Source organism: Octopus sinensis, unplaced genomic scaffold (genome assembly GCF_006345805.1).
Source record: "Octopus sinensis unplaced genomic scaffold, ASM634580v1 Contig18963, whole genome shotgun sequence".
Lineage (NCBI taxonomy): Eukaryota > Metazoa > Mollusca > Cephalopoda > Octopoda > Octopodidae > Octopus > Octopus sinensis.
Window position 1 is genome coordinate 112,560 of NW_021836151.1, and position 11,610 is coordinate 124,169.

The 11,610-nt window shown below is 39.4% G+C and overlaps 1 protein-coding gene across 1 annotated transcript; it reads right to left on the reverse strand.

The window, feature by feature from the left end:
- Positions 1–3,448: 3,448 nt before the first annotated feature.
- LOC118761991 (DNA-directed RNA polymerase, mitochondrial-like) lies at positions 3,449–8,371 on the reverse strand. The gene is given in 6 exon segments (XM_036500181.1): positions 3,449–3,686; positions 3,688–3,805; positions 3,935–4,371; positions 4,646–4,994; positions 6,853–6,971; positions 8,285–8,371. Coding segments are annotated over 6 exon segments (1,209 nt in total). The 3' UTR covers positions 3,449–3,587.
- Between the last annotated feature and the right edge of the window lie 3,239 nt (positions 8,372–11,610).

Below are 11,610 nucleotides of genomic sequence, written 5' to 3' on the forward strand. Positions count from 1 at the left end.
TCACATGCCCTGTCTTTTGAAAATACTGTGTCGATATTATTAATTTAATTATTTTCAAGATGAACCATGCCACTCAAATACAAGACTTAATGTGAACTGCATTAAACACGAAAAAACATAGTCGAATTTTTATAATAAAAAAATCAACTTTTTGCTTTTCAAAACACTGCATTTGTTCTTGATGTCTTTTCTAGATGCGATTGCCAAGATTTAATTCCAATGAATAAGTTGGAAATAAAGGAAAAGAGGACATTAAAACGGAAAGCTTGACAAGAACAAACAACAATTCAATTATAATAGAGAGAGATCCCTAGGCGAATCCAACTGCCAAAATGATGAACAAAACAATACAAAATCGCATCGCAAAAGAGGGTTCAGAAAGCCAAAATTAAATACATAGAATCGTTTTCAAAAAGACATTTAAAAGAATAAAGTTTCTTAATGATCTAGGCATTACAGTAGGCCAAGTTAGCCGTCCGTATGTGCATATGAACTTTAAGGACCATAACAACGTTTATGACTAATAGTGATTGTTAAACATGTTTTATTAAATAATCAAATTCGACAACAATAGAAAACATTAGATACTCCAATGCAAAAGTAAATCTTTATTAAACAAGCAAAAATAAATTTTTATTTGTTTAGAAAACATCTTATTCGTGAAAGTAGAAAAATTGATTTTTCATGTCTATATTCACTTCTTAAATAAAAAAAGAGTTATAGACAGAGGAAATTGTGTTTTTGTGTCAATAGATTAATTTTAAATAACATTTTTTGAATTCCAAAATAAGAAATGTGTTAGTTAAGGAATTGACTGGTTAGTAATCGGAATCGATCAGTAAGAGTTGGTAACACTCAACACGAGTTTTAGATACGAGGAATCTAACCACTCGTTATGGATACTCTCAGTGAAGGATGCGCCAGTTAGTTTATGATATTCTTGTTTAATATTTTCGAAATCCACCTAGAATACTTAACATTGATTCAACTTCTGCTCGAGAGGCTACCACAAAGTTGAATAAATCATTCCTCATCCCATACCTCGGCTTTAGTGCTTTCTTAATCAGATATGCAAAGAAGCTGGTCGGAGAGAGCGTGGCCAAGGCTGAAAAGTATTACACACATATACTGCAAAGTTTCGCTATTTTCTGTCCGTCATGGTTGAATATTCTCTTAGTTGAAGGGAGGAAATCTTCGCCAGTTAACTAAAGTGACGGACAAGACATACACTGTGATATTCTTGGAGAAAAGCCGCCGACTGGTATCTATTCTGGTAAATAAACACGTCCAGGAAAAAAGGGGTGATATGAATATGATGAGACTCGAGCAATTCCTGGTATTTTCTGACTTGCTGTTGGGCAAGAGGTCGGTCCACGATGAGTTCGACGTTGTCGGTCAACACAAATCTCCTTTTCAGTTCGGGGTCCAACTGCTCCTTTCTCTACCTTATTAGTCAATGATTTTGACCTCAATAAGGGCCAAGAGGACGTCTTTGAGGATTCCACTGGTTTCTCCGTTAATTAGATTCCTCAAATCTTTTTTGTGGGCTAAGCTAATTAACAGTGCAAGTCCACTTTTGTTGTATAGCTCAACCAGATCCGCCCGCTCGTCATTGTTCTGAATTAGCAGGGCCGAGACTAGAAACGACTCGGACGTCCCAAAACCCTTTTTGCTGAAATCACTTATTCAACTTTGGTGGCTGCTTCGATTGCGTTTACAGTGAGCAGAGCTTTGGACGTAGTCAGTGCCACAGCCAGCTCTGCATAATCTTTCGGCATATTCGAGGTAAATTCAAACAGGAGGTCCTTTGAGTGAAACGAGGTAGACATACTGTGTTGTAAAGCCGTGCATATTCATCACAAACCTTCTCCTTCTGTTCTTTTGACGTTGAGGACAAAAACTCAGTGATCTTATTTTCATACAAGTCTATTTATCACTAAGAAAAGTCACCAAAGTCCTTTAAATTCGAATTTAACTCGATAGCTTCGTCTGTTACGTTGAAACAACTTTTCGGTTTGATAGTTGGAGTTGATTTCTCGATTTGAACGCGTATCTCCATTCTGCCCCTTTTTACTGTTCCTCGGCTTATTTTGGCATATATAAGAGAATTCTGGAACGCCGAAATTCCATACATTTTTTAGAAAGTTAATTAATGTATTTTCTTAGAAAATTAGAAGTATCAATTATTATGAGACCGTTTTGTTTTTCTTTTTGAACCTTTCGACCAAATGAGGTCTGAAATGTCTGATAAATCCCTGGAAATGATGACCTGCCTCACCTGGATAGGTCAGCCCCCACCATCACTCAAAGCACAGATGAAAAAAAGTTTCCATGTTTAATTGGAAGTTTCAACTGACATGGTGGACTAGATAACGCCACGCTAAGACCCGTCGCCTCACGGGAAAGAGAAAGTTGACAATACTTGACCCCCAGCTCGAAAGTTGAATCCTTCGGAGTTGAAACTTCAAAGGTATTGATCCAACATCCGTTGCAAACTCTTCAGCCAACGAGGAGAGTTAGAACACTTAGAAGATTAATGACAAGTTGATCACGAAATTACTTATTAACATTCCTTTTTGTTAATTAAGCTAATTTTCTCCATTAATCAGGTTAATTTTTATTCGTTGCATTCTTGATGTTCAAACAAATCCAAACTCTTCAAACATTTCAGTTGAAAATCTTTTTACATGTTCTGCCAAAATAGATTCAAAATTTAACGAATTAAGCTCTTCAAACATTTCAGTTCAAAATATAAAATGAACAGCCAATCTTTTCATTTTTTATACAGAATCACATTTAATCCTTTAATTATCAAATAAAGTTAATAAATATCAGACTTTTTTAAAATACTCAACTGATTAGCCCTAAAATGTCTATATTTTATTTTTCCTAAACAAAAACAATACCGAATGATTTTTCTTAACACAGAATTCCAGGTATTTTTATAATACTGAATTATTAAAATCGAAAAGTCAACGAAGGTAAAAAGTTTCGTGATAAAGTAGAGTTATTGATGACGGAACTGGCAATATCAAATAACAGTAGATATTTCATTAAAACAGGAAATAAAGTGAATTTAATGAAAAGTGCGCATTGGGCGCCAATCAACTTGCAAACATGGCATACGCAAGAAGGCTCAGCATAACAAAGACGTTGACAGAGTTGGAGAAGAAAAGGAAGTTTGGAGCAATCTTGACTCTTAGTTAAATCATTTAATTTTTCGGTTTCACAATATACGCCTATGAATCTATCCACCACATTGTGGCCATCCAAGAGGAGCACCCCGTAAAAATATGTTAGATGGAAATGTCGCCTTAAACAACTACAAACAGACTATTTGTTTAATAAGAACAAAATATGAATTAACTAAAAAAGTATGTCGAATCGATTACTTGGGACAAATCAAACGTGCCTAAATGAATCTCAGACAAACCAAAACCTTGTTTTGGAATATCGAGGTGTTCAATACTCTGAGTCTTTGCTTTAAACAGAGATGGCTCAATGCTGCTAATCGTCTGATTGAACTGCTCACTCATCTCCTCCAGTATTGGCACGGAATGGAGTGCCACAAATTGCTCCCGACAAATCTATAAAATAAACAAATGTACAACCCTGTTCATTTGGTCGACATACCCCGGATGAGTCCAATAACAGTCATGAACTGCCGCAAAGATGAGTCCAGCTCTACAAATGAGTACAAAAATACTTTTTGCAATGGAGAGCAGTCAAAAGCATATGCGTGGCGTCCAATGAATGAATAAAATTGGGGGGAAATGCATTCCGTTGCTTGACTGAGTTGACGGCCCTCAAATTAGTGACACACAACAAACACTAAGGACATTTTAGCAGAGTTCCTTTTGAAGTAAGGCTGCACTACAGGCAAGCCTAAAGGGGTTCTCCACTCAATCGGGGAACTCCTGTGATTGGAAATTAGAATGGCATTGTATTTAAGCCAGTTCTACCGTCAGACACATCCCCCACCTGAATATTCGTCGTCGAACAAAAAATGGTCCCCAATGCATTAAAAATAGACTTTGTGATGTAATTGGCCGCAGCAGTAATCTCCGACTGACAGATCTTGTCCAACTCTATCAGTTTCCTCAAAACTTGCATTTCCGCTCCGTAGCGAGTGACCCCATAAACCGTGGTCATTACGGTCTGTTTGACGACTTTCCGTGTTATGCAACCCTCCAATTTCCCAGCCAACAAGTTCCCTTGTGCTTCATCTTTTTTCCGTGATTTTTCAATCATCTCCACCACGTCGAGATAGGCGTCGTTCGGATGTGACCCGGAGACCAGGTTCACGGAATGTGCAGCCACCGAGTCTCTCCCAAGAGCGGCGTAGTGCTGTAGTCCATTGAACGACCCATCCTGCCAGTAATCCACATTTTCTAACTACCTGGTGAATTGGCACGTGACAAATATAAGTGGAGGGGTCACTCAGTTTAAGGGCCTCCGCGATTTCAATACACATGGCCAACACTTGGTATGACTTTTCCATTTTCAGCCACCACCGTCGTCCCTACCATCTAATCACCAAATTTGCACGTTTATGGGATTTTCCGCGGAATCGAGTATTTCGACCATATTCTTATCCGTCCATTCGACTCGTTCGTCGTTCGACAGTCTCACGGTCTCAAAAAACGTGAAACCTTTTTCCAAGTCCGCTCAGGTTGGAAAGATGGATCTTCAACCACCGAAGTCCATTGGGTCCCAGGGGTTTCCCCACGTTGAATTGAAGCAACCCCCGGGAAGCGTCATCCCCCGTGTGGTTCAAATACGGCGCCACAGGGTAACAACGACCACGGAAATCCACAAACAAGGGAAACCAGAAGGGACTTTCCAACAACTGGAAGTTGCACGTGGGGATTACATTGAGAGCGATTGAAAGACGGCAGCGGATTCCCCTCACCGTGCTCTCCACGGTCTGGTCATTCGCGGAGGGTTTGAGAAAGGCATAGGAGACGAGGAGTTCCTCCAACTTGACCGGAGATCTAAAAATAAAGAAAAAAACCAGACTTGATCCTCTCTTTATAACTCTTCAAGTACAAGTCATGACATTTCCCAAAAAAGTGGGACATTACGTGAAACACTTTTTTGTTGATGGCCCAGGGGGTCATTTGGAGAAAAGAAATGGAATCGAGGACTCCGACATAGGAGGATAGGGCGTGCTTTCTAACAAAGGACTCTGTGATTTCATACAAAGTACTCCGAATTAGATTCGCTAGACATATTTGACAAAACTACCATTGACTGTCAAACTCGCACCAGAACAGACACTGTGCCACGGAACGGGCGGCGTCTTCATCGGAAAGTTATAAAAGTCCATAAGAATTACGTCGACGTTGGCCTCCGTGTACAAATTGGCCAAAACGGGGTGAACCTACCACATACAGTCACGGAATCCTACTTTTATCTCAACTTGCAATTTATGTGACACATACGAGTGAATCGTGTAAAATGCAGGAATCAGCACATTTCTGACATTCAATTCAAATCTGACATACCCAGATTTTGACGTTGCAGCCGAAGACATTAAATTCTTGTTTATACACACGTGTTTTAGAATTTTCTGAAGAAAGTAGTCTCCCACCATCACGAGAGTCTCCGAGGACCACGGCCGGAAGAAGTTGACCTGGAAATGGAAGACAGGAACTAACAAATTGAGCGTGTTCATCCTGTCCCAACAACTTACACCAATGTGCACGGCAATTAAACGGAAGTTGCGGACTTTCCTGAGTTTCGATCACAAATTTGCGGTAAGTCGACAAAATCTGGTCGAGGAGTCCCATGTTGTATTTGCGGCGGTAGGAAAACCTCTGTTGATACCGATAACCGAAATTGGACGCGATTCCGTGAAATCTGACCCCCGGTCGGGAGGTGGGGACTCCGTTCGACAGGTTGGACAGAAATTCCTCAATATCCTCCACCATAAACGCCGCGGCCTCTTCGGGAGTAAAAAACACGGCGTATGGAGCCACGGACAATTTCCCGCGCACTTTATAATGTCAAAAAACGGAAACCTGCAATATTCTCAAATCGGACTTTCCTGAACTCAGCCGTGAGGATTCTTCTCCACTCCTTTTTGAGATTTTCGTACATCATTCTCTAAAAATAACCACGGAATACTCACATAAGGCTGTTGTCTGGCCGTGGACTGTTTATTTATGAGGTGAAGGTGACGGAAAGACCGTCGTTCGGCCTCCGCCTGTTCTAGAATGTTATTTTCTATTTGTTGGCGGGAAAGACACCCCGTCGAGGCATTTTCGTAGGTCTTTTTGAGTTGGACAAAATACTTGGATGTCGTTGAGTGACTTGAGCAGCTCGTTTTCGTACCCCGACTCCGTTATTCCGTGAGAACACACCCCACACATACGGAGGACGGACTTGGCACCCTCTGCCAATTCGATGTGGTCAATATAAATGCAGGAAAATATTTGGAGACGTCAAACCCCTACAAAATAGACCCTTCAAGAAACCTGTTGCTCCATCAAATTGACATACTCACGGACTTTGGACTCTCCGGGGGATCCGACCTTGGAGAGGCATCCCAGGACGGCTATGTGGGTGAAGACGTTCGAGGGGATCCCCGAGTGACTCATCTCCTCCAAGACCTGTGACAATTTGACGTAATTGGCCTGAAAATGACTTGTGAGCAAACTTGGGCGGCCAAGGTAAGGAGAATGATGTTGAAAATGTCGGGGTCAATATTAGGCGGGTGTGTGAACGGGAGGTGGCAATTTTCATCCGTAGAAATGACCAAGCATGTTCGACCTGGAAAATTAAATTAATATTATTTAAAAATAATTGTTTATAAATGATATATTTTTAAATTAATAAATAAATTGTTACTCTTCCGGCTTGTGTGCACATGTCGATGTAGTTAAACAGTGATAGGTCCACTGTGGAGAGTATATTGGGACTCGGTAGTCCTCCTTGGAATTGGACATTTCTATAAACTCCTCCGTACTCTGCAAATCACAAAAAATAAGGTTGACAGGCAAAAATGGATTATCGGGTAGATTGTGGGAGATGGGCGAGCAGTATCTCTTAGAAAGTACATTCAAGGCGGAGGTCGTGTTGATGTGTGTCCTCATGCCAAATGATAATCTGAGATTCGGCCTCAGTAGACGAATCATTTTATTAGTCGACTAAATAAATCAACGTGCATGTCCAAACCACAACACAAGTTAATTTTTTGAATAAGTGAAAAATTCTATTTAATTAATTTTTTATAAAAAGACAAAGTTAAAATGTTTACTTTAATAATAATTTTCAGTTTACAAATTTAATTTTTTTAATTTCAGCGACTTTTGTCTCTTGAAGACAACACAGATCCACTCTATAAAGATCAAAATCCTAGCACAGCCTGTTCCGTTTCTAACTCGCTAACAGTCCTTTAACATTAAATGAGGCGATAGTAAATGGCCCTGATTGAATAGAACGAGAAAATGTTTGAGACATAACTAAGAGAGGCACGTCGACTTTTTACTGATCAAGGAATTTGTCTAATTTTAGTTAAAAATTAAATAATGGCACTGTTAGTCTTTTTGACGTCAAGTAAAAAGTTTAATTGGCTTTGTAAGATTAATTTTTTAATTAGATTATTATTAAGTTGCTACAAAACAAGTAAATTTCTATTTATAAGGCGTCTGCCTTATACAGTCTAACCTCAGGGTGAGGCACTAAAGTGCCCAAGAAAGAGGGGGTGCTCTTCCAAACAGGGGTCTGGTTGAAATTATTGAATTATTGTTCATTTAATTTAAATTTTGGTTTACTTTAAGATCAAAGAACTTCTTCACATCTTCCAAAGTGTTTATATGCCGATAATACAGTAAGTTATGTTTTTTTGCTCTACAGTTTTATAGATTTCTATTCTGTTTTTTAATTTGATTTTGATTAAAATAAATCATTATTTTTAAAACATTTTTTTGAAATAATCAGTCAATTGCAAATTTTTCTTATTTCTTAAATCTTTCCAAGTTGAAATCTAAACTCATAATATTTTTGGAGTGTCTCAAAAGATGTATTTTGCGCTACATTTTTCAACTTATCCATCATTTCATACGTTTCTAATATCGTTGTTTTGTCCTCTGTCCCAATTTCAGTATAAAATTCGCGACTTTTGATTAGATCTTCGTTTTCTTCCGATAATACTTCAGTTATTATTTCTTAAAATTTCTTCCACGCAATTTTATCTTCAACTAATTTTTCTCTATTTTCTCAATTTCTTCCAACAATTAACTATTGTTGTTTCTTTAACTTTCAGCCACGCTTTACTAACAAGTACCATAATCTGTCGCATACCTACATTTTTCAAAGATTTAGGATTAATTGTTGTATCTTCTTTCAAATTAAACATAAAGTCCATTAGGAAGTTTGTGTAATATACACCCCTCGTCACTAAACCGGACAAGCTATTTTTGATGATTTATTAATAAATATGAAAAATCAAAAACTTACGCTTAATATTTTTACTAATAATATTGTGATTAATTATTAATTATGCTATTATGAACTAATATTTAAAGCAGAATTTCAATTACTTAGGACATAATACTTTAATACAGTCAGTTAATTAATAGAGAATTAATGTCGTGAACTTGAGGGTTAGTCCGACGCGAAGCCTGCGATAGAGAGCAGTTCCCCGAAGAATTGCAACCGAGATGCGGAACATGTAAAACCGGACAAAAATAAAACAAGTCATTAGTAGTTAATATGTCCATCATTTCCACTGAAAATTTATAAAACCTATTTTTCATAGACATACTAGTTTTTCAATAATTCTGGTGATATTATTCCATATTTCTTTTAATTTGTCCTTTAGTTCAGTTTTGTTTTTGACTACATTTTTTGACAATTCTCTCTTCATTTCTGCTTATAGATGTTCTATGGGGTTTAGATCCGTGATTGAGCCGGCCATAAAGTAAAATAATGTTTTTATCTTTAATATAATCTTGTACCATTTTAGATTTATGGCAAGGTGCATTATCCTGTATTCAAATCATTAGGTTTTTAGATAAAATTAAAGATTTATTCAGGGTTATAGCCCAGAGAAAATCAAAAACTTGTGTATTAATTATAATGTGCATCAAACGCGTTCCCGCGCACGATTGCGAGCGAGATCCTCTGCCTCAACCAAGAGGACTCACGACATCCATTTTCTTCCGAGCAATGAGGATACCGAAGTCTTTTATGAAGCATGAGGTGAGCGGACCGGAAGCACCTGATGTCTCAAAAGCCACAGGCACGAAGAAATGCCGAGTGGCGTTTGCCGTCCCCTCTGTCCAATCCGGCTGGTTCTAGTACATTGGAGAAGCCAGCAGCGTTGGTGCTCTTGAGATTACGTCGTTGATTGCTCTATGACGAGACGAGCGGCCTGCGCTCCGGCGGCAGGAGAGGGGGGGGTGAAGGCCTTTCACGTCCACCGTACCTCCGCATCGACAGGGATGAGGGGCGCAGACATTAACCCCCAGACGAAGAGCAACCCCGATACGCAGTGTTTCGTTGTCTAATAGGGAACCCGTCGATGTAGCTGGGTAAGCGTCGAGCCAGGATCCACTATGCTCGTGTGCTGCAGCAAGCAAGCACGCTTGGCGGTGTTGGTCCAAGGGTGATTGGAGCATAGAGAACGAGTGTGCTGTCCAGATCTCGTCCCAACCCCTCTGTCTGAACATCTCAGAAGGGATATGAAGGTTGGAGTTGGTCCAGAATTCCAGGAGGTCGGCAGTCTGCAACTCCAGAGAGAGTTCGTTGAAGGGGAGTAGAACCTTTGACAAGTTGAGGCTTCTGGAAATTGAAGAGAAATGTGCATGTGGCACCAGATCTTTAGGCGAGCGGAGACGATCCCTCCAAACCTGACGGAAGTTTTGCTTGAATCACCGATTCGTCAAAGAAATGTTCAAAACTGCCTCCGTGCAGGATTTCAATGATTTTTCCAAGGAAAACAGAATATCTGTTAGAGGGCAGCCAAGGAATGTAGCCTCTGAATGTTGATAGTCTGAATGTCTGGGATGAGAACGGTTATGGGTTTTTTTAAGTCGAGGAAATTTGCCAGCGGGTAGTTTTCATTTACTTTAAGCCCGAGGTGTTTGAGGGCAGGGATTATGTGTGAAAGGTCGTTGGATATGTCCTCGATAGATCCACAAACCGAGGCATCATCCAAGTACCATAGATTGAACGGAGATTCAACAGAGTGCACTGCATCATCGATTGCAAATGAAAAGAGTAGGGGTCCGAGTGGGTCTCCCTGCTGAACTCTGTATGGGAGCGGACGATTTGTTACCAAAGATAAGCGTGCTCTCTTCGCCGTAGGATAGGAAAATCAAATGGGCGATTTCCGGAGCCCTTTTGAGGCAATCCTCGAGGATAGTCTCTCCTCACACTGTTGAATGCGTTGCGGAGATCGAGTTTCACAGCTGCGTAGGAGGACCTGAGTCTTCCGAATTGCAGCCCGGACGTCACCCTCGGCTAGTTTGGCACGAACACGGTCATTCAGGGTGTCCTCAAAACACTGTGGGGTTTTCTTTTTGTTATTTGAGGAGTGCCTGCGATCAACATCAGGCAAGATTGAGTGCGAAAAAATTCTGTTGATGTTCTCTTTAATCGATTCTGCGAGAGGAGGTGGATTTTTCCCAGTGCGGATGGGGTTCCAAGCGCCAGTGGGGCAAAACTGATTAGACGAAACCATGTTTCCCAACTGTTGGACGTGAGCGCATCGTTGATGAAGGAAGTAAGACATTTGGAAACTTGTATCCTAGCTGACTTTGGAATGCGAAGGGGATTTTCAAAGAACTTCGGAAGCTGGACAAGTTGATGAGGAATGAGTTGAAATCAAATTGATGAGCACTAGCACTAGTTGGCCTTTAGAGGGTTCAGGGAGCCAGGGGGTGAGATGCAGTTCGGGAGAAGGCATGAGGGGCACGCCCATTTTGTGATAGCAGATGCAGTTTTTTTACTCAACTTGACACATTAAAGGTCGATTGAATGAATGCTTTCATCGATTAGACATAAGATCTTGAAGGAAATTTTTTAACATACAAAGATGTTTCATCGCAATTGAAAATATTTTCATGACCATAAGTTTTCAATAAAATATCGAATTGAAAGAACAAATTTGGAAAATTACTTTTGGCTGCTATATTTTTTTTCACCAGAAATGGTTTTAAAAACAAGATGATATCTTTTCTTAAATCTGTCTAACCAACCGTTTGAGGCTTTAAAAGATGTTCAAGAATCCAATTTTGTCAATATTATTTTTCGATGGCTTTGATTAATGTACCCGAAATAGAAAAGGAATCTTCCCTCAATCAACGAAAAGCATTAAAAGTTAATTCGTCAAGTTTTTCAAATTGATTTATTTCATTAGAAACTTGTTGAACTTCATCTATTTGAACTAATCTTGAAATGACTGATCCGGTATTAATGAAAGAAGAAATTTCTTGTTTCTTGAAGAATTATTTTCAATTTTTCTTTGATCTTGTTTCTCATAACAAAATAAATCAAAGTATATTCAAGACAAGAAAATGTCTTGTTTCTTGAAGGAGAATTATTTTGAATTTTTCTTTGATCTTGATCCGGTATTAATGCGGAGTTTTTTTTGGGCGGGGT